The 22,760-nt window shown below is 40.4% G+C and overlaps 1 protein-coding gene across 2 annotated transcripts in view; it reads left to right on the top strand.

The window, feature by feature from the left end:
- DYM (dymeclin) overlaps window positions 1–22,760 on the top strand; it is a 429,499-nt gene that overhangs the window by 10,285 nt on the left and 396,454 nt on the right. Inside the window, exon 2 of one of the 2 annotated variants that reach the window (XM_006837482.1) lies at window positions 17,782–17,834. In XM_006837482.1, the coding sequence (XP_006837545.1) occupies window positions 17,782–17,834 (53 nt within the window). The remainder of the gene's footprint in view (window positions 1–17,781; window positions 17,835–22,760) is intronic. The other variant, XM_006837483.1, reaches the window with a different exon arrangement.

Raw genomic sequence — 22,760 nt, 5'->3', positions numbered from 1 at the left:
TAGTAGCCAGTCATGCTGACATTTTTGTTTTGGGTTTTTCCTGATGACCTTTCTTTGAAGATGTATCTTCTGTTGCTTTAGCTGTTCTAGGCTGGTCTGCTTGTCCTTGCTGGAGGGAATATCCCACCTCTCATTCCTTCTTTTGAGTTACTACATCCGTGAGTATATAGGTCAAGTTTATCAAATTGTAGCAGATTACTCTTTTATTCTCCTTCTTTCTTCCTCTAGTCGAGTTCTGATCATTCAGCCATTGAAGCCAAGTCAAGTGGGTACTATCTGCAAGTTTGGGTGTTCTTGTGCATCTCCCCTCACTTCATATCAGCTGGGTGCTTCACTCTCCGTTCTATTCCTCTGTGGCCATGTCTCTGTCTCTTGCCATGCAGCTGGCCAACCAGGACTCAACCCAGGTTGACAGGAGTCTATTGAACGTGGTTGGACTTCGCTCACAACTTCATTGCTGTTTCCCCCACTTCCTCTTATCAGTAGACCAACGTGGTCACCAGCCAGACCACATGCCTGCTTGTGTATTCCCCTTGAGTCTTGGAAGGGGGTTTGCCCAGAGGGGACCCAACTGCTTGCCTTGATGGCTTCCAACTTGCTTGTTATTGTAGTCATCAATCAGACTGCCGTTATTGTTTTTGATTTTTCCTGTTGGTCTGCCTTTCAAGAAGTATCTTCTGTTCTTCTAGCCACTCCACGCTGGTCTGCTTGTCCTTCCAAGTAGAAATTTCCCACCTCAGAGGATTCTGGATGGGGATCAGGATTCTACCTATGGTCTTACACTATGTAAAGATTCTGCAGGAAGCCTCCTTCACTGGGCAAGTTGTAGTCCCATTTTATGTATTCCAATAGGCTGAAGACGGACTTACAAGCTTTCTATGGTGATGTTTCTGGCTATTCCTATTTCTCCCCCTCAAGTGTCTATTTTATAATAGTAGGCAAGGGAAACCAAGATTCAAAAGACAGCCAAGCATCTTAACATTATTTCCCCTCTTTGATCCATTCAAACCATGCTTCAATCCCTGTATCCTGTGTCTATTCCCTACCCTGTACTCCACCTTCCCCACCCTCCCCTCACCCCACCCCATACATCCTGGTAACCAGCAAATAATTTTTACCCCCTTTTAGTGTGGGTATTTTTTCTTAAGCTTTTACAATAGTGGTCCTATGCAATATTTCTCCTTTTGTGACTAATTTCACTCGAGAAGCTCTGGTAGCATAGTGGTTATGAATCGGGATGCAAACCGCAAGGTCAGCAGTTCGAAACTACCAGCTGTTCTGTGGGAGAAAGATGAGGCTTTCTGCTCCCGTAAAGATTTACAGCCTCAGAAACCCTGTGCAGGGTTGCTATGATTCAGAACCGACTCACAGCACACACCCACCACCAGTTTCACTCAGCATAATGTCCTCAAGGTTCATCCATGTTATGTGGCGGCTTCCAAGCTTGCAGCTTCCTTGTTATTCTTCAAGGTAGCATAAAATTCCATTGTGTGTATGTACCACAGTTTGTTTATCCGTTCTTTCATTGATGGGCACTTAGGCTGTCTCCATCTTTTTGCTATTGTAAACAGTGCTGCTATGAACATTGGTGTGCATGTATCTACTCGTGTTATGGCTCGTTTTTTTTGTGGATAAATACCAAGTAGAGGAATTACTGGATCATAAGGTATTATTTCTATTTCCAGCTTGCTGAGGAAGCACCATATTGTTTTCCAGAGTGACTGGACCATTTTGTAATCCCACCAGCAATGTAGGAGCATCCCAGTCTCTCCACATCCTCACCAGCATTTATTGTCCTCTACTTTTTTGATCTTTGCTGTTATTGCTGGTGTGAGATGATATCTCATTATTGTTTTGATTTGCATCTCTCTAATGGCTAGTGATGGAGTCCTGGTGTGGCGCTGTAGGTTAATGCGCAGACTTCAGAGTCGTTTGAACTTCAGGGTTGATGGTTCAAGCTCACCAGCTGCTCCTCGGAAACCCTATACAGGGTTGCTATGGGTCGGAACTGACTCAACGACACTTAACAACAACAACAATGGCTAGTGATTGTAAACATTTCTTCATATGTTTGTTGGTTGTCCGGATTTCCTCCATGGAGAAGAAGTGACTATTCATATCCTGTGCCCATTATTTAATTGGGTTATTTGTCTTTTTCTGTAGAGGTGTTGTAGTTTCCTATATATTTTAGAAATAAGTCCCTTGTCTGATGCGTTGTTGCAAAAGATTTTTTCCTATTCTGTGGACTCCCTTTTTATTCTTTTAGTGAAGTCTTTTGATGTACATAAGTTTAAATTTTTTAGTATGTCCCAGTCATCTATTTTGTCTACTTTTGTTTGTGTAGTTTTCAAAATGTTTGGATGTTTGGTAGTCTTTGTGTGCCCTATATTAGAGCCCTCACACTTGTCCCTATTTTTTCATTGATGACCTTTATAATTCTGAGATTAACATACTGGTCTTTTAATCCATGCTGAGTTGGTTTTTGTACAATGCGTGAGTTAAAGGTCTTATTTCAACCTTTTGCATATCGCTTTCCAGTTCTGTCAGCACCATCTATCTGTTAAAGAGACTATCTCCTCCCCATGCAATCTACCTAAGCCCTATGTTGGAAATCAATTGGCTGTATGTGGATGAGTTAATTTCTGGATTCTCGATTCTGTTCCATTGATCAATATGTCTTTCATTGTACCAGTCCAAGCTGTTTTGACCACTGTAGCCATGTAGTAAATTTTGAAATCAAGGCGTGAGAGGCTTGAAGCCACATATTCTGATCTGTTGAGTGCTGTTATGTCAATTTTGACGCATAGCTACCCCTGTATGGGGTTTCCAAGGAGCAGCTGATGGGTTTGAACTGCTACCTTGTGGTTAGCAGTCAGGTGCTGATCCTACAGTGTCACACCAGCACTCCATATTCTGGATTAGTGGAGTTCAAGTTAGAGAAATCCTACTGTATGTGTGCTTAGTTATAATTATTAGTTTAAGAAGTATTTTTCTCTGTGTTTGTCTTAGGCTAGGTTCTCTCGAGAAGCAAAACCAGTGAAGTGAATATATAAGGGTCCTGCTGTGGCACTGTGGGTTAATGAGCTGGACTGCAAAGTCGGCGGTTCAAGCTCACCAGTCGCTTGTTGGAAACCCCATTCAGGGTTGCTATGGGTTGGAACCTACTCGAAGGCATTTAACAATAACAGCAGCATATATATTGATTTTCCTAATATATTTATATAGAGAGATTTATATCAAGGAAATGGCTCACACAGTTGTAGAGTTGGGCAACTCGGTCCCATGGGTCAGATGTCAGGCTGGACGCTTCCCTGACTTAGGTAGTGGAGGGGCTAATGAATCCAAGATTGGCAGGTCAGATGACATGCAGAGGCAAATGAATCCAAGGTCGGCAGGTCAGATGGCAGACTGCTGACGATTCCAGGATCGGCAGGCAATATGGCAGGCTGCTGACTCGAGGTCAAAGAAGTGGCGGTCACTTGATGAGCCAGAGGCAGGTTCCAGACCCAGCAACAAGCAAGCTAACTTTGTCTGCATAGCCGATCTGTTGGAAGCAGATCACACGCTTGAGGAAACTTCCTTTGTGTTGATAGACGGCTACAGCAGGTCTCCGCATAGAGGTGATTGCATTATATTATTTAGGCCTCATCGTGGGGGATTACTCCATCTTAACTGCAAAACCACTGAGAATCCTGGCCCAGTTAAATTGTTACAAAACCTTAACTGTCACAGCGTTAGGGTGTGATGAGAAAGATTTCATTTTATGTTAGGACTTTAAAACACATCTTCATTTGAGAAAATGATAGTAAGATTTTCTTTTAAGTTGCAGTGTTGTTCTTTCACCAGTTGGTAAACTTCTCTTCTATGAGTATGTGCCATTCAACTACTTTCTTCTTTTTAATTTCCTGAGTGCCACCAATATGGCCTAGCAGTATCTATTGATATCTGTTAGTGTTTTGTTCTTTTGTGTATAGGGTCGTATGAGTTGATACCAACTTAATGGTATCTAACAACATGAATGAAGTGTGACTTAAAAACCCAGAGCATGAATAAAGGAAGGAGAAAGAGACAGATGGGGTGGTAGAAAAGATTAGAGGGATTGAAAAAGAAGAGACTTGGTTGGTAGAAGCGTCCAAAGGGCCACACACAAGTCCTGATGCTTCATGTCAGCATCTTGACACAGATCATCACCAATGACCAGCTTCAGTGTGTTGTTTCTGTTGACTCAAGTCGTGAATATTTATTTTACTTATAAATTGTAACCTGCCTTGCCTTTTATACCAGTTGACTAAAATGTCATCATTAACTTTTGAATATTTTCAAATGTGACAATGATCAGGAATAGGTGTTTAGTTTATAATCGTTGTTAAGTGCTGTCGAGTCAGTTCCAAGTCATAGCAACCCTGTATAGGGTTTCCTGGATAGGCTCTCTGCTGAAGCGAAAAACCTCGTCTTTTGCCCTAGGGTCGGTCAGTGGACTCAAACTGCCAAACATTTTGGTTTGCCGTTCAGCACTTATCTTACAGAGCCACTGTGCTTTCCTTAGTTTATTAGATGACTAATTTTACATATTTGTTTTGGTTGTGGAAACAAATTCTAGAACTACATGCTTCATATGAAATTAGCTTCTTTTTTCCCTCCCACCAAGTGGGAGTCAGTTTTGGATACTTTCTAGTCAACTAACAGGAACACTCTGTTGACTAATGAAAGATGCGTGACTTAACATCCAGCACCCATCTTCATATTCATTAATGAACTAATGGGGATTCTCCCCTGAGGCTGTGGTTCAGAACACATCCAATCAAGGCCAGCCTTGTTTCTTTTGCTTCTGGCACCTCGTGAATTGTATCTCATGACATTTGGACACATTTTCTATATAAATAGCTAATATACTTGATTACCTATTTTTATAATAAAAACAGATTTAGTATTTTTCACTTTTTCTACCACAAATGGATATTTCAGTGTCCTCTTTATTATTCCATTTTTGAAATTAGCCAGAGCAGCTTGTCACAATTCTCAGAGGATTGTGAAATGAAATTTAAATCTAAAGAGACTTTAGACTCTCTGTCTAGTAGTTATTGATGTGTCCTGCCCCCCACATTATTTAATATAAAAATTGATTGCCTATTACAAATGAAGAAATCAGTTAGTGTTGAATAGAATTTGTTCTAATTTTACAGTGACCCAATCCTGGTATGATGCTGTGGGCTAATGCGTCAGACTCCAAAGTTGTTTGAACTGCAAGGTTGGTGGTTCAAGTTCATCAGCTGCTCCTTGGAAACCGTATACAGTGTTGCTATGGGTCGGAATTGACTTGATGGCACTTAACATTAATACCAGGGAATCCTTGTGTGGCACTATGAGTTAATGTGCTGGACTTTTGTAAAGTCGGTTTGAGCCTCAGAGTCAGTGGTTGAAGCTTACCAGCTGCTCCTAGGAAACCCTAAACAGGATTTCTGTGGGTTGGAACTGACTCGACAGCACTTAATAATAAGTAATACCAGGGAGCTCTGGTAGCATAGTGGGTTATGAGATGGACTGCTAACTGAAAGGTCAGCAGTTTGACTCTACCAGCTGCTCCACAGGAGAAAGATGAGGTTTTCTGCTCCAGTAAAGATTTACAGCCTCGGAAATCCTATACAGGGTTGCTGTGAGTTACAACTGACTCAATGGCACAGAACCACTAATAGTAGTTGTGTACTAGTTGCACATCACATCCGTTATGACTTCCTCTCTGTAGGCCATTTTAGAGGAAATAAAATCTGTATCTGTAATAAAGGTTCATATGTTTCCAAACTGTCAACACATGCTTATACAAGAATAAAGATCACTGAGTGTGATGTCAAAAGATCTGGGTTTGCAATTTTGCAAATTTAGCAATATGTGTGGGCTTATAAAGCCACAGTTATGCACTACTGGTGGAAATGGTAATTGGTTAAATCTTCCTGGAGTGTAATTTGGCAATATTTGTCAGAACAGAAGTGTTCTTTGACCTAGCAATTCCACTTCTAGAAAATATATGAAGAAGATCATTGGTAAAGTTCAAATATATATATGTAGATAGATATATGAGGGAAAGTAAAAATATTGCTGCTAAGACTCTAGTACATACATGCATGGACTTATTCTGAGCAAAGCTTGTTTAAATCTGTGTCTTAGTTCTCTAGTGCTGTGGTCTAACAGCAATACCACGAGTGGGGGCCTTTAACAAACAGATTTATTCTTTCACAGTTTAGGAGGTGAGAAGTCCGAATTCAGAGCACCAGCTTGGGGGGAGCGGGGAGCAGGACGGCTTTCTCATTTGGCTCTTAGGACGGTCCTTGTCGCCTTTCAGCGTCTGTAGACTCACATTGCTTGGCGATCTCCATGCATCTTGACATCATTTGTCTCCTGGATCAGGGAGCTTCAAGTGCAGGGACCCTGGGTCCAAAGGATGTATTCCATTCTTGACTCTTCTTTCTTGGTGATCTCTGCTCTCTCCTTTTACCTCACATGAGAGAAAAGTTGTTGTAGGCCACACCTTGGGAAACTCCTTCATATCACATCAGGGTTGTGATGAGGTTAAGGGTATTGCAGACCACCCTTAATCAATCCTCTTCCTGGTTTACCACATCAGATCTCATTAAGGGGAATCATCACATAACTGCCATACCACTGAGAATCATGAGTGAGAAAAGTTGACCCATCTTTTGGGTGGACACATTCAATCTGTGACATGTCTGCCATCCATGATTGGTTGCCGACATGTTCTCTCAGTAACACCCGTGACTTAGTCTCATTGTTGTTGTTGTTGTTGAGTGCAGTCGAGTCGATTCCGACCCATAGCGACCCTGTATAGGGTTTCCAAGGAGCAGCTGGTGAGCTTGAACCACCGACCTTGCATTTCAGATGGCTTTGCAGTCTGGTGCATTAACCCACAGTGCCACACCAGGACTCCTTAGCCTCATTAGGTGCCTTCAAAAAAAAGGTCCACCCAAACAGTGGCTTCCGAGAGGATCTGCCGGTGCAGTTAAATTCAAGGCAGAGAAGTTAGCACAGAAGGTCATATTAACTGTTTTTATGAATTCCTCAGGGGTAATCATTATAGAATTCCTCTAAAGACACAGGACAGTCATGTGGGTATAATAGGAAGAACTTTTAAGAAAATTGAAAATTGCATTGGTGAGAAAAATGCCAGGAAAGTTGCACCGAGGAATTTTTTCCTATTATATCAGAGCATCTGTTCATTAGTTTGAGGGTAGGAAGGGTTATTCTATGTGGATTTTGTTGTGAAACCTTATCCCTTACAGCTCTGATCTTGTCTCTTCATTTAGTCTGCTAGCTCAAAGAGCATTTAAAAGGAGCATGATTTAAATTCCTCGAGGATGCTAAAACTCCCACTTTGACGTGATACTAATTAAAGAGTGAAGAATTCTTTGGGGGCGAGTTAGAGAGATGGAAACCCCATCTCCAGAAGTGTATAGACCTAGATGGAGGCTATGTTAAGTAACAGTAGCTTCACTTTTGGTCTTTTTTGTTGAACAAAGGTTTCCATGTTTATGTAGCAGTACTTATGGGCTAACCGCTCATATGTGTAAAGACATTCATTAGGTATAGCAGAAAATTGCTATCAAGTGCCCAGGAGAAGGGAGAATGGATAAACAAACAAAAATCGTACATTGACATGATGGAATATAATGTAAGACCATTAAAAATGGTTGTAAGCTATAGACACTGAATGAGATCCAAAGTGTATAGTAAATGGTAAAAGCCAGTTACAAAACCATTAGTATAGCATAATCCTGTGCTTGCACATTTTACATGTGTGTATATTTTTAAAATGAGTATGTTTATATAACTTTTTTGTGCAGCCTTGTCTTTTTTTATAATTCAACTTAAAAACAAATTATTAGAAAGCTGCATATAACTACACAGGGAGGTCAGCATCCTCTCCCAAGGAACCATGCTGTAATATTACATCAAATTCAGGAAATGAACATCGCTACAATCTGCAGAACTTGTTTATAATTCATCAGTTATAGATGCACTCTTAGGCAATTTCACCATGCGTCGATTTGTGAAGATACAACCACAGTCCGGATATGTGGCTCTTTCCTGACAAAGTTTCCTTGGTCCCTTTATAGTCACACCCATGTCCTTTCCCCATGTCTAACCTATGTTGTTGTTAAGTGCCATTGAGTCGGTTCCAACTCATAGTGACCCTGTACAGGGTTTCTGAGTAGCTATGAATTCCTTTTCCATCTCCCTAATTTTGTTATTACAAGACCATTACTCACATTCTGCTATAATGAACATATGTAACAAGTAGATATGTATAATGTGTTATGATTTTTAGAGTCTATAATGTATGTGTTGTTGTCGTTGTTAAATGCCTTTGAGTTGGTTGTGACTCATAGCGACCCTGTGTAGGGTTTCCAAGGAGCAACTGGCCGGTTCAAACCGCTGACCTTGTGCTTCAATCTGACTTTATCTTATGGCTCCACACCAGGACTCCTCTATCATATTGTTGTTGTTGTTAAGTACCGTCGAGTTGGTTCTGACCCATAGCAACTCTGTATAGGGTTTCCCGAGGAGTAGCTGGTGAGCTTGAACCACTGACCTTGCAGTTCAAATGGCTTTGCAGTCTGGTCTCTATAATAAAAAGACTCTCAAATAACTTGCCTAGATCATACTAGTAGGAAATGAGGAAACTGGACCTTAAATGCATAGCGTCATAATTTGCACCTTTCCAATATACCTGGGGTGGATGCTGTTTTCAGTAACGTCCTCATGGTTGGAAATCCATGCAGGCAGTGTACATGAGTTTGTTAATTGATGGTCGTGGTTAAATTGACTGCTACTACACTTAAGTATAGCTAATGACTGCATGTGAAGAAAAGGAACCTGGGCCAATTAATTGAAGTTGTCAACCATTTCATTCTACTGGGATCAATAGTCAGTGTCCATGGACTCAGCAATCCAAAACTCAAACAGTATATTGCAGTGGACAAATCTGTTGCAAAAGAAATTTTTTGAAGTTTTAAAAAAAGAAAGATCACTTTGATGATTAAGGTACACCTGATCCAAGCCATAGACTTTTCCGTTGCCTCGTATTTTGTGCATACTAAACCTGGACCAAGAACAAGTAAGCCAGAATTGATATGGTGTGTGGACTGCCAGAAGAATGAACTAATCAGTCTTAGAAAGAAGTGCAACCAGAATGCTCCTTAGAAGTGAGAACAGTGAGACTTTAACTCACTTATTTGGCCACATCATTAGGAAAGACCAGTAACTAGAAAAGGATTAAGAGTGTAAGAGATGACTAGCTTTAGGTATTTATTTCTAATCTTTTTGATTAGATTAGTTATTGATATTTTTCACATTGACCCCGAGGTGTGCTGTTGGTGTATACAGTCAGGTTGAAGTACTAATTGATTTGATTGGCTTGCTGCCCCTTTGCCCCTGTTTTGAATGCTTCTAGTGCCTCAAATTTGCCTTCAGAAACAACATTCATTTTCTAACTGTAATTGTCTTTAAGACATTGGCATATTTTTGTAGTACCCCTTCCTCTAATATACTGCAAATGATAGGTGCCCTCTGCCAGAGCATCTGAGCTCATTTGTTGAACTAAAGCAGGACTGGCCCTTGATGCCTGTAACAGTGACCAGTCACTGCAGTTGCTTACCACCTCATTATAGCTCTCAATCATGCAAATTGGAAAGCAGATTATTCTTAAAATGTTCCAAGAAGTTTAGAGAATTAGAGTATGGAGAGATGAGAGGAAAGGAATTCTATTGTGACAACCAGTGTGTTGCTTTTGGCAGGAGTTCACCTAGCTGGTTTCCTTTGTAGAAGTAAGTAAACCATCAGTGTGCAGAAATTGCCAGGAAACTGCCAACAGAGCCCCACAGGTCCTTACTATAAGGGATATTCACCCGGTGTTTATCTCGGGCTGAACCACTGTATCACATGTGGGTGGGGGGATGCGTGGGTAAATGGTTTGCCCTATTCTCGTAGAGTTGATAATCTAGGTCTGCCCTGAAGATGGGACCAGAAATCTTGGTTGTTGAGAAGGTCATGTCACTTTACATCCTCGCCATGTGGAGGGGCCTGAGGAGGGAGAGTTTCCTGAGGTGCCAACCAAGCCCACTGCCCTCAAGTCAATTCTGACTCATAGCCACCCTGTAGAACAGACTAGACCTGCTCCCTAGGGTTTCCAAGGCTGTACAGCTTTAGGGAAGCAGAATGCCTCATCTTTCTCCCACAAGGGGTTGGTGGGTTTGAACAGCTGACCTTTCGGTTCCAATCCTTACCCCATAGCACCACCAGAGCTCCATCCTGAGGTACAGGTGGAAATAATTTCATACTCTGGTAATGAAGTGTCTAACAGTGGCCTTCATTTGTTCAGTACCGTTTTATGAAATGTCTGCTCTCTAGCCAGGTCGGGATACTGTAATGAATGTAACGGGACCATATACTAGTAACTGGTCTTATGCCACATTGTTGCCACCACTCCACGTTTGGATGCTTTAGGGGCAGAGGATGGTCAGAGTTGGCCTTACGTTACCCGGAGGAAGTGATGCCCAAACCAACCTCTGTAGTGTATGTTGAAATTAATCCTTTTTGTTAAATTGTTGTTAAGTGCTGTTGCGTTGGTTCTGTTGAGTAGGTTCTGACTCATAACAACAATATATAGGGATTCTGAGGCCTTTAAAAAAAAAAAAAATCTTTGCAGGAGCAGAAAGCCTCGTCTCTCTCCCGTGGAGCAGCTGGTGGGGTTGAGTTGCTGACTCGTGGTTCCCAGTCCTGTGCTTATCCTAAGGAGCCACTGCACTCCCAATTTTTGTTAATTAGAATAATAGTTTAATAAAACCAAATCAGAACTCTGCTTAGGTTTTGGTTTTGGAAACACCTAAAACCTTTATTTAGGAGTAAGTTGAGAAAACAGAACTCCATACCTCCGCCACTTAGTAGGCTTCTCCAGCCTAGTCATTTGCGACGTCTCTGTGTCCACCAGCTGCCCCTTTCCTAGAACAGTGCACGTGCTCTGTGACTACCCTGCTTTTCAAGCACTGTTTCTTGTGCCTGGAAACCCCCCTCAGTGGTCTGCCTGCCTGACTGCTCTTGGTCTCTCAGGTTACGCACTTGCTTCCTCCAGAATGCCTTCCTTGATTCCTTCCTGGAGAGATTGGGTGCAGTCCCTGTGAGCTCACACACAGGGCTAGTCTAGGAGTTAATGCTTCTCCTGAATCCAATAGTTCCTCTGCTTCTTCGTCTCCTCCATGGAGCCTGGTGCCAGAGGGAACATCTTTCACAGAGCCCCGTATGTCCTAGGCACTCAAGAAATGTTCACTGAAGGAACAAATGCAGAAGCCTTCGAAGGCTCTAGCGGACATGAAGGAAGCATTCTATGTACCGGGAGCTCTCAGAGTCAGCCAGTGTGAAAGGAGAGTGATTGTCTGCTGAAGAAAGCAGATGCACCACTGAGCCAGTTCTAATTACTCACATCAGGAAGCTCTTTACAGTCCTTTGTATTTTATCCCTCTTTTTTTTTTGCTCCTGTAACTAGTAATCTGGGTAATTCATAATTCTCACTTCTTGTCAACTAGAACTTTAAGGTGTGCTATTGAATCTGACCAATGATTTATTACTTCAAAGTCTTTTGGTTATTAACAGAAATCAATTTGGTTTAGCATACACCACAAAGAGGTGGGGTGTATGTAATCAAGAGACAGTGTCTCATAGGATCCAAGATCAGGAACACAGCTAGAATAGCTGGTACTGAGGTTAGAAGTCCAGCAGGAATCCTGAGAGCCCTTCTGTTGATCTTTGTTTTAGAGTTCTTTAATTCATCTTTGTCTGCTTCCCAGGGGATACAGCTGACTTCCTGCAACCCTCAGCAGCCAAGTTCCAGCCATATGGAAAGCCTGCCTTTTCACTCAATTCTATATTCCCCACGCCTGTGGCTTAGGTTAGGTTAGATGCCTGTCCGTGATCTAGTCGGCTATGTGGAGTTTGCTGAACAAACCTGACTACCTGAGCTCACCTGTGAGTAGTAGGATGCTGTTTAGTGTGCTGAGTCAGTTCAAACTCATAACCACCCTGTATAGAATTTTTGGGGAGCGGCTGCTGGCCTTGCCTTGTACTGCCGACCTTGCAGTTAGCAGTATAGTGCTTATCCCATAGCGGCACAGCAGGACTCCAAGTAGTAAGTGGGAAAGTCAACAAAAGAGGAGGAGAGGACAGCAGACAGACACTGGGAGGTGGGCAGACAGAAATATCTGCTCTAGTGGTGCTGTGGGTTAATGCGCTGGACTGTAAAGTTGTAACTGCAGGGTTGGCCTTTCAAGCCTATCAGCTGCTCCTTGGAAACCCTATACAGGGTCGCTAGGGGTTGCAACCGACTACATGGCACTTAACAGCAACAACAATATAGTTTTAAATACTAATGAGACTTTATTGTGAGATCATTTGTAGGTCATTTTTGCTAAAAAAAAAAAAAAATTCTGTCGTAGAAGAAACAAATATTTAACTTTGAAAGTAATAGATTTCTCTTCTTGATTATGAGCAGATCTGACATTCTTAATCTAATGATCTATTTACTTAAGTGGTTGTTGTTCCGAGGAGCAGCTGGTGAGTTTGAACTTGTGGTTCAAACTGCCCTTGCAGTCCAGTGTTTATGTTACAGCATCACACCACTTAAGTGTTTGTTGTGGTTGTAAATGTTGTTGAGTTGGCTCTGACACATAGTGATCTATCTGCATAGGGTTTTCGAGGAGTGGTTGGTGCATTTGAACCGCCAACTTTGCAGTTCAAACCGACCTTGCGGTCCAGTGCATTAGCCCACAGCACCACACCAGGACTAGCGGGTCTTATTTTGTGTGTATATAATAATTCTTCGTACACATGAGCCTGTCTTCAGTTGTGGTGAGACAGGTTGGTTCTCTGTCTGATAGAAACAATAACGCGAGCCGCAGATGGAATTCATGAAATGCTGGCCTTGAAGTTAGCAGCCCAATTCGTAACCACTACGTTAAATACGTAAAAAGAAGCAGGTGAAATTAATCTTGGTAGCAGATTTTATTTAAACCAGTGTATTTCAAATGTCATTGCACTGTTGTTGTCAGGTGCCATTGAGTCGGAACCGACTCATAGCGGCCCCATGCACAGCAGAACGAAACAATGTCCGATCCTGGACCAACCTAACTACCGCTGGCACACTTGACGCCATCAGTGATGCCACCTGGCCGATCCATCTCGATGGGGGTCTTCCTCTTTTTCTCTGACCCTCCATCTTACCCAGCATGACATCTTTCTCCAGCAACTGTTACCTTCTGACAGTATGTCCAAAGTATGAGAGATGAAGTTTAGCCACCTTGGACTCCAAGGAGCACTCTGGCTGCACTTCTTCCAAAACAGATCTGTTGGTTCTTTTGGCTGTCCATGGCACTCTTAGTATTCTCCTCCAACACCAGAACTCAAATGCATCAATTCTTCTACGATCTTCCTTATTCACTGTCCAACTTTCACATCCATATGAGGTTATTGAAAATACCATGGCTTGGGTCAGGTGCACCTTAGTCCTCAAGCTGACATCTCTGCTCTTCAATACTTTAAAAAGTTCCTGTGCAGCAGATTTGCCTAATGCAATCCATTGTCTGATTTCTTGACTGCTTCTTCCGCTAATGTTGATGGTTGATCCAAGAAGAATGAAGTCCTTGACAACGTCAATCTTTTCTCCATTGGTAAGAATGTTTATTGGTCCAGTGGTGAGGATTTTTGTTTTCTTGACATTGGGATGCGATCCATACTGAAGGCTGTGCTCTTTGATCTTCATCAGTAAATGTTTCAAGTCCTCTTCACTTTCAGCAAGCAAGGTTGTAACATCTGCATATTGCAGGTTGTTAATAAGTCTTCCTCCAATCCTGATGCCACGTTTTTCTTCATAGAACCCAGCTTCTCGTATTATTTGCTCAGTATACAGGTTGAATAAGTATGGTGAAAGAACACAACCTTCTTGCACACCTTTCCCAATTTTAAAACATTCAGTGTCCTCATGCTCTGTTCAAACAACTGCTTCTTGGTCCAGGTACAGATTTCTCAGAAGTACAATTAAGTGTTCTGTAATACTCATACTTCTCAATGTTGTCAATAGCTTGTCATGATCCACACAATCGAAAGCCTTTGCATAGTCAATAAAGGTAGTCAATAAAGGTAAACATCATTGCACTAGGATTAAAAATTCATGAGGCATTTTCTGGTGATTGCGGTCCTCGTCTTGGTCATTCTTTTTCTCATGATACCACTAGATCTTTCTGTTGGCCATCTTTTGTAGATAGGCATTCTCTGTAAAACAGAGCTGTGCCTAATTTACTTTTTAAATTAGAAGTCTATTTATGAAATACTTCTAAGACAAAAAAATATTGACAACATAATTCTCATATTCCCTGCCCCCCAATATTTAACACATTGTAACATTTTCTCATTTTGTCTCAAATTTTTTTTGGGAGAAGAAACTTAGAAAGAAACTTCTCTCCCTTCTTCTTTCCTTATTTCCTCTACCATATTTGGAGTTTTGATAATGTATCTCTTTTGCCCATATTTCTCTGTTTATTACATGAATATATCATCTCAGTATAATCTATGGAAGGCATTTCAATTATTTTGTTTTCAAGTTTTTTTTCCTTTTGTGAATGTGGATTGTGCCTTTAGTGTCATGTCCAGGAAGTCTTCACTTCACCCTGGATCCTAAAGTTTCCTCTCTATTCTTTTCTACAAATTAAACAAGTTTACATTTCAGTAAGGTGACTTTTGAACAAGATGTCATGTGTAGGCTTATTGCCTGCTGGTGCCCAGTTTCTTCAGCACCACTCATTGAGGAGACTGTTTGTCTTCCATCCACGTACTGTTGTCTTTTTGTTCGACATCAGCCAGCTGTACATGTGGTTCCATTCTCGTGCTGGTGGCTGCTCTATTCTGTCACTGCCAACAGTAAATTTTAATTTTTTAAAAAATGTTGTTGGGAATATGCACAGAAAAATATGCATCCTATGGTTTCAATCCTTCAATTCAGTGGCATTGATTACAGTCTTTGACGTGTACAACCATTCTTACTCTCCTTTTCTGAGCTCTTTCTTCCTGTTAGCATAAATTCATTGCCCTGGTATTTTTCCCACTTGCTGTCTATTTTTTTTCAATTGTTTTTGTCAAATTGGCCACACATAGAAGGCTAGCAATTTCTCTCTTGTCTTTTTTTGCTTGCATTTCAAACACAGTTTTATTGAGCTATATTTCAGGTACCTAACAGTTCACCCATTTAAAGTGTACAATTCATGAGTTTCACGATGTTTACAGATACAGGCATCCACCCTCACAGTCAAATTTAGAATATTTTCATCACCTCAGAAAAGAAACCCTTGTTCCTCAAATAGTCAAGCATAGAATTACCGTGTTGTTGTTGTTAGTTGCCATGGAGTTGGCTCCGACTCATGGCGACATTATAAATAACAGAACTAAGTGTCGCCCCATCCTGAGCTATTTTTATGGTTGTTGTTAAGTTTGAGTGCCTCCCAACCTGTGGGGCTCCTCTAGTACCAAACCAGGCAGCATTCTGTGGTTCTACATAGGACTCCTGGGTGGTGCTGTAAGATGAGCACTGAACTGCTAACCACAAGGTCAGTGGTTCAAACTCAACAGCTGCTCCTTGGGAACCCTTGACAGGGTGGCTGTGAGTCAGAACTGACTTGACGGCACTAAACAACAATTTCTGGATAGATTGCCAGGCCGTTTTTCCTAGTCTTAGTCTGGAAGCACTGCTGAAACCTGCCTACTTTGGGTGTCTGTGCTGGCATAGCTCCCAGCCTCCACACTGTCCTTAATTGGGTGGACTGTATCCCCTCGCTTTCTTCTTGCTTTTCAAAATTCCTTTAGCTATTCTACTTCCTTTGCCTTTCCATATCCATTTTGATAATAAGGTTGTCTATAGGTACAAAGAAAATCTTACTGGGATTTGGGATAGAAATTACATTTAACCTACTTGTTGATTTTGGGAAGAATCAATCTTCTCAAATTCTAAAACTTAAGAATATAAATCTTGTAAGCAGTATATTACTATTGACAAAATCCTGACTGCGAATTATAGTCTTAATCATATGTATAGATAGTCAGTTTATACTTAATATAATTATATATACATAAAAATATTTTTGCTTAAATCTGTGTTACCTTTTGTTCTCTATTTGGCCAGTTTTAAGTTCTTTTAAATCTTTCTGTTATTACAAGCTGTCGAGTCAGTTCCAACTCATAGTATCGGATTTCTGAGGAACAGCTGGTGGGTTTGAACCACAGATCATGTGATTCACAGTCCATTGCTGATCCTACAGGACCACACAAAGAGACCAATATAATGCCTTGTTAATTGGCATCAAGTCGGTTCTGATTCACAGTGACTCTGTATAGGGTTTCTGAGGTTGTATATCTTATAGGAGCAGAAAACCTCATTTTTCGTCTGTGGAGCGGCTGGTGGGTTTGAACTGCTTACCTTGTGGCTCATAGTCCAGTGCCTGTCCTACAGCGCTACGAGCACTCCTTTAATCTTTTTACGGTTGATGAAATATATTTTGTCATTCTCCTTTCACTCTTCTGTGTCCTAGTTATATGTTATTTTACTCTTTTAATGGTTAGCCTTCTTGAATGCATCCTTAAAATTCTGATATAAATTTAGAATTGTACAAATCCTTTTGATTCTTTTAAGCTCTGGTAATGTATAGTAAATTACCAAAGTTTATTGTAAAGGAGCTCTTGTGGTGTAGTGGTTATGAATCAGGCTGCTAACCTCAAGGTTGGCAGTTCGAAACTACTAACTGTTCCATGGGAGAAAGATGAGCCTTTCTTCTCCCATAAAGATTTACAGCCTTGGAAACCCTGTGCAGGGTCACTATGAGTCGGAACCGACTTCATGGTACTCAACAACAATGTATTGTAAGCTCTGGTTATGGATTTCAGTTTGCTCTCTTTTTATCGCTCTGTGTGTATGTGGTTTTTTTTTTTACTTTTTTCCCCAACTTTTTACTTCAATACATTTTAAAGCTACAGAAATATTAGAAGTGATAAAATGAACACTTGTTTATGTTTTATCTAGATGACCAGTTGGCACCTTTAGCCATAGTTATGTTTTTCTGTCTGTCAGTCTCTGTCTTTTGCCTTCGTTAATTTGTCTTTGTCCGTTAGTCTGTGCTTGTGTTTTGTCTATCTGTATGTTGGTCTCTGTTTCTTTCTGTCTTTTTATGTCTATTTGCATATTTATAAGTTTTTAATTCTCTCTTATATATATATATATATAAATTCTCTCTTATCCCCCCCTTTATAAATAACTATTTGAAGTGTTGCAGGAGGTTTCAAAAAGTTTGTAGAAAAATGGAATGAAAAGATAATGACTTTTTTTGTGAAGTTTTTGAAGTCCCCATGTATCTTCTAAAATTAGAAGAATTTTTGTAAATAAATGTCTTTATCAGTGCCTCTGTTAGAATTCTTGCCATTCCCTCGGCCCCTCATCCCTGCCCTCCCATCTGTTCTCCAGAGCGGACATCCTGAGTTCTCGGGAATCTCATATTGGGAATGACAGTAACTTCTCGTACTACAGTATTAATTGAAGTGTAACTTTATTTTGTTGATCTTATTCTTCACTGCTGTATAACATGTTTTTTTTCCAGATTGTATTTGTTTTTTACTTTCGATATTCTTTTAATGGCTTAGTGTACACATATTTAAAGTTGTATGACCTTTTTCTCCTTCTTCCAGTGCAGAGTTGAAGCTCTTGGAGGAGGCAACAATTTCAGTCTGCAAGTCTTTAGGTAAGGAACAAAAAATGTGTGTGTCAGGCACACTTAGTTTGAATGTTCTGCTATAGCTTCTGCTAGTATAATGTAAATGGAACTAATGGCGGGAGGAGTACGCTAATAGACAAACTGCTGAAGTGCACACTATGTGTAAAAGAGCTGTATGAGATAATTCATTACACTGCAGATTTTTACCCACTAATTTTGATCCTCTTGAATCCATTGCTCTTACCACTGATATTTGAAGTCTAGTATCTGCTATTGAGCATTTTTGTTTAAAATCATTGAATGTGTTTGATTTTATTAGTTTTCGCCATGGTCTTCTTCTTGCCCAAAAGGGTACTGTGGAAAACATTGGTACTTAGAATATAGGCTCCATGAGGACAGAGAGTTCTATTTACAGGTGTGCATCTCCTCTGCCCTTGAAAGATGTCTGGGTAGGTACATCTGGGTATCTCAATAAATGCATGCCGAATGAATGCATATAAAAGGCAACACAGAGCTTCAGTTACATCAGTCTAGTAATCTGGTTGCTCTTTGCAACAACACATGTTTTTGCTTTTGGTTTTTAATAGTTAAACATTTACAAATTCAAGCAATAACTCATAAAGTCATTTGGTAATAAAGGGACTGTTGAATGAACACAAGTCTATGAAATTGTGATTCTGAATGATGATTATAGTATCAACCGTAGCCCTCAGTGGTCTCAGCACTTTGTTTTGATTTGCAACAGCTGTTAGGTGCCGTCGAGCCGGCTCCAGTTCCTCAGACCATATGTTCAGAAGACCGAAACACTGCTTGGTCCTGGGCTAGCCTCACAGTGTTGTTATGTTTGAGTCCATTGTTGCATGTCTGGGTCAGTCCATCTTGTTGAGGGGCTGTTTTTTCGTTGACCCTCTGTTGTACCAAGCATGTTGTCCTTTTCCAGGAACTGGTTCCTCCTGATAACATGTCCAAAGTACATGAGATGAAGACTCGCCATCCTCACTTCTAACGGGCATTCTGTCTGTAGTCCTTCTCACAGTGTATGGTACTTTGAATAGTCTTCACCAACACCATAATTCAAATGCATCAATTCTTCATCAGTCCTTGTTCATCATTGTCCTGCTTTCACTTGCCTAAGAGGCTATTGAAAATACCATGGCTTGAGTCAGGAATACCTTAGTGCTCAAAGTAACCTTTTTGCTATTTAACACTTTAAAGAGGTCTTGTGTAGCATATTTGCATGATTGATTTCTTGACTGCTGCTTCCATGGGCTTTGATTGTGGCTCCTGTAAAATGAAGTCCTTTGACATCTTCATTCTTTTCTTTATTTATCATGATGTTGTTTATTGACTCAGTTGTGAGGATTTTTGTTTGCTATACATTAAATAGTAATCCATATTGAAGACTGTAGTCTTTCATCTTTATCAGTAAGTGCTTCAAGTCCTTTTTACTTTTATCAGGCAAGGTTGTGTCGTCTGCATGTTGCAGGTTGTTAATGAGTCTTCTTCTAATCTATCTGCTACATTCTTCTTCATATAATCCAGACTTGCTCCTCATACAGATTGAATCAGTATGGCAAAAGGACACAACACTGGCACACACCTTTCCTGACTTTAAATCATTCAGTGGTACTGTGGTACTGTGGGTTACTGTGCTGGGCTACAAGGTCGCTTTGAACTGCAAGGTCAGTGGTTCAAGTGCAACAGCCACTGACAACCCTGTACAGGGTCGCTGTGGCTCAGAACCGACTTGGTGGCATTTGACAACAACAACAACATCCTGTTGTTCAGTTTGAACGACTGTTTCTTGGTCTATGTACAGGTTATATAGGAGCACAGTTAGTATTCTGGAACTTCAGTTCTTTTCAATGTTATCTGTAGTTTGTTGTTATCCGTGTAGTTGAATGCTTTTTTTTTTTTTTTTAAGGTTTTTATTGTGGATTGAGTGAAAGTTTACAGGGCACATCATCAGTTTCACATTCAACCTGAATGCTTTTGTTTTAAAATTAGTAAAACACAAGGAAACATCTTGGTGGCATTTTTTGCATTCAGTCAAGCTCCACTTGATGTCAGTTATGATAACCTTTAGCTCCATGTCCTCTTCTGAATCTGGCTTGAATTTCTGGCAGCTCCCTACTGATGTACTGCTGCAACTGTTTTTGAATTATCTTCTGAAAATTTTTACTTGTATGTGATATTAATGATGCTCACTAATTCCTGCATCCTGTAGGGTCACCTTTCTTTGGATTGGACACAAATCTGGGTTTCTTCCAGTTAGTTGGCCTTGTAGCTGTCTTCTCAATTTCTTGGCATAGACTTGGCATAGTGAGTGCTTCCAGCACTGCTTCAGTTTGTTGAAACATTTCAGTTGGTATCTGTCAGTTCCTGGAGCTTTGTTGTTGCTCATGCTTTCAGGACAGCTTGGAATTCTTCCTTCAATACCATCAGTTCTTGATCATATGCAACCTCTTAAAATGACTGAGCATCGGCCAATTCCTTTTGGCCCAGTGACTATATGTATTCCTTCCATCTTTTTTTTTCATGCTTTCTGCATCATTCAATATTGTGCTCACAGAATCCTTTAATATTACAAGTTGAGGCTTGAATGTTTTCTTCAGCTGTCTCAGCTTCAGAAATGCTGAGTATGCTCTTCCCTTTTGGTTTTTTAACGCCAGGGTTTTTGTATATTTCATTATAATACTTGACTTTGTCTTCTTTAACTGCCCCTTTGAAATCATCTGCTCAGCTCTTTTACTTTATCATTATTTCCTTTCACTTTAGCTGCTATATGTTCAAGGGCAAGGTTCAGAGTCTGTTCAGACATTCACTTTGGTTTTTTCTTTCTTTCTTGTCTTCTTGATGACCTCTGGCTTTTTTCATGTATGATGTTCTTGATGTCATTCTACAACACTTCTAGTCTTTGGTTATTAGTGCTCATCGCATCAAATTTATTCTTGATATGGTCTTTAAATTCAGATGGGATATAATCAGGGTCATATTTTGGCTCTTGTGGATTTGTTTTAATTTTCTTTAAATTCCACTTGAAATTGTGTATGAGCAGTTGATGACCTATTCCATAGTTGACCCCTGGCCTGGTTTTGGCTGATGGTATTGAGCGTTTCCATTGTCTCTTCTCACTGATGCTGCCAGTTTGTTTTCTGTGTATTCCATTCAGTGAGGTCTACATGTAACGTTGCCGGGAAATAATGTAACTTGCAATGACAATGCTGTTGGTCTTGTAAAGTTGTATCATACGATCTCCCTCACCCTAACATTCTTTCACCAAGGCCATATTTCCCAGCTACTGATCCCTCTTCTTTGTTTCCATTGTTCACATTCTAATCACCAGTAATTATCAATGCATTTTGATTGTTTGATCGATTTCAGACTGAAGAATTTGGTTGTTGTTCAGTTTCATCATCATTGACTTTAGTGGTTTACTTGTCAGTTTGAACAATAGGTTTATTAGCTGGTCTTCCTTTTAAGCATACATAATAAATTTGTCCACATTTATTAATTTTTTTTCTATCCTGGCCATTTTAGTGAGTGTAAATTGACATTACCTTGTGGTTTTGATTTGCAGCTCTCTGATGGCTAACAACTTTGAACATCTTTTCACGTATTTAGTATCCATTTGAATGTCCTCTTTGTTGCAATGTCTATTTTAGGCTTTTGCCCATTTTATGATTGGGTTATTTGTCTTTTTGTTTTAAGTTATTTAGGTTTTACATCTGATTATTAGATTCCTGCTATGAGTCGGTAACAACAACAACAATATGGTTTCTGAAGATATCCCCCGATTGACAACTTGTCTCTTCTCTTTTTTTTAGTAAAGTCTTTTGATGAATAAAAGACTTTAATTTCTAGGAGGTCCCATTAATTTATTTTGTCTTTTGCTGTTTGCTTTTGTTACTAGATTAGGTAATCCATTGTTGAAAACTAGGGCTGAAAGTGTTGCCCCTGCTTGTTCTTGTAAGAATTTTATGTGTGGAGTTTAGATCCTTAATTCATTTTGAATGTGTTTTTGTGCATGCTATGAGGCATGGATCCTGTTTGATTTTTCTGTATGTGGAAATCCAATTTTTCCAGCACCGTTTATTGAGGAGACATTTTTTTCCCCCTCATCAAATGGACTTTTAGCTCTCTTGCCAAAAATCAGTAGACCATAGATATGTGGGTTTATTTCTGGACTCTCAGTTCTATTCCCTTCGTTTATGTGTCTGTTGCTATACTAGTATGGGACCATTTTGATTACTCTAGCTGTTAATATTCTATTCTTAATTATGAAAGTTGGATAAAAGCTACCTGAGCTTAGAGGAAATCCTGCCACCTTGCTAGTCACAATGGGATTTTCCAACTCATAGCAATGAGCATCACCTGGGAGATTGTTGGTGATGCAGAATCTCAAGTTAAACTTCACTCAGGTGGAATCAGAATTTGTATTTTAGTAAGAATGCCCTGTGGTTTATGCACATTCAACTTAAGGAAGCACTGGCCACTTCAGTAGGTGTGAGATGAGTCTGGGATCCTGTACTTCCTTCAAGCTTTCAGATATTACTGTTGCTGCTAGTCCATGAACCACACTCCGCATAGCATGTTGCTACATGAGGAGAAGCTCACGTAGTTCCTTTTTAACTCTCAAGTCATGATAAGCATGCATACTCAGGAGATGTACTTGAGTTGACTTGGCAGTTATTAAGCACAATACAGAGATGCTGTAGAGATGGACTTCTTGTTGTTAGGTGCCACTGAGTTGGTACCGACTCATAGCGACCTTATGCACAGCAGAACGAAACACTACCTGATCCTGGGCCAGCCTCACTACTGTGCCACACTTGAGTCCATTGATGCTGCCACTTGGCCAGTCCAGCTAATTGGGGTCTTCCTCTTTTTCTCTGACCCTCCACCTTACCAAACATGATATCCTTCTCCAGCGACTGGTCCCTCCTTGACAAT

This window comes from Chrysochloris asiatica, unplaced genomic scaffold (genome assembly GCF_000296735.1).
Source record: "Chrysochloris asiatica unplaced genomic scaffold, ChrAsi1.0 scaffold00021, whole genome shotgun sequence".
Taxonomy (NCBI): Eukaryota; Metazoa; Chordata; class Mammalia; order Afrosoricida; family Chrysochloridae; genus Chrysochloris; species Chrysochloris asiatica.
This window is presented reverse-complemented; position numbering and strand designations above follow the sequence as displayed.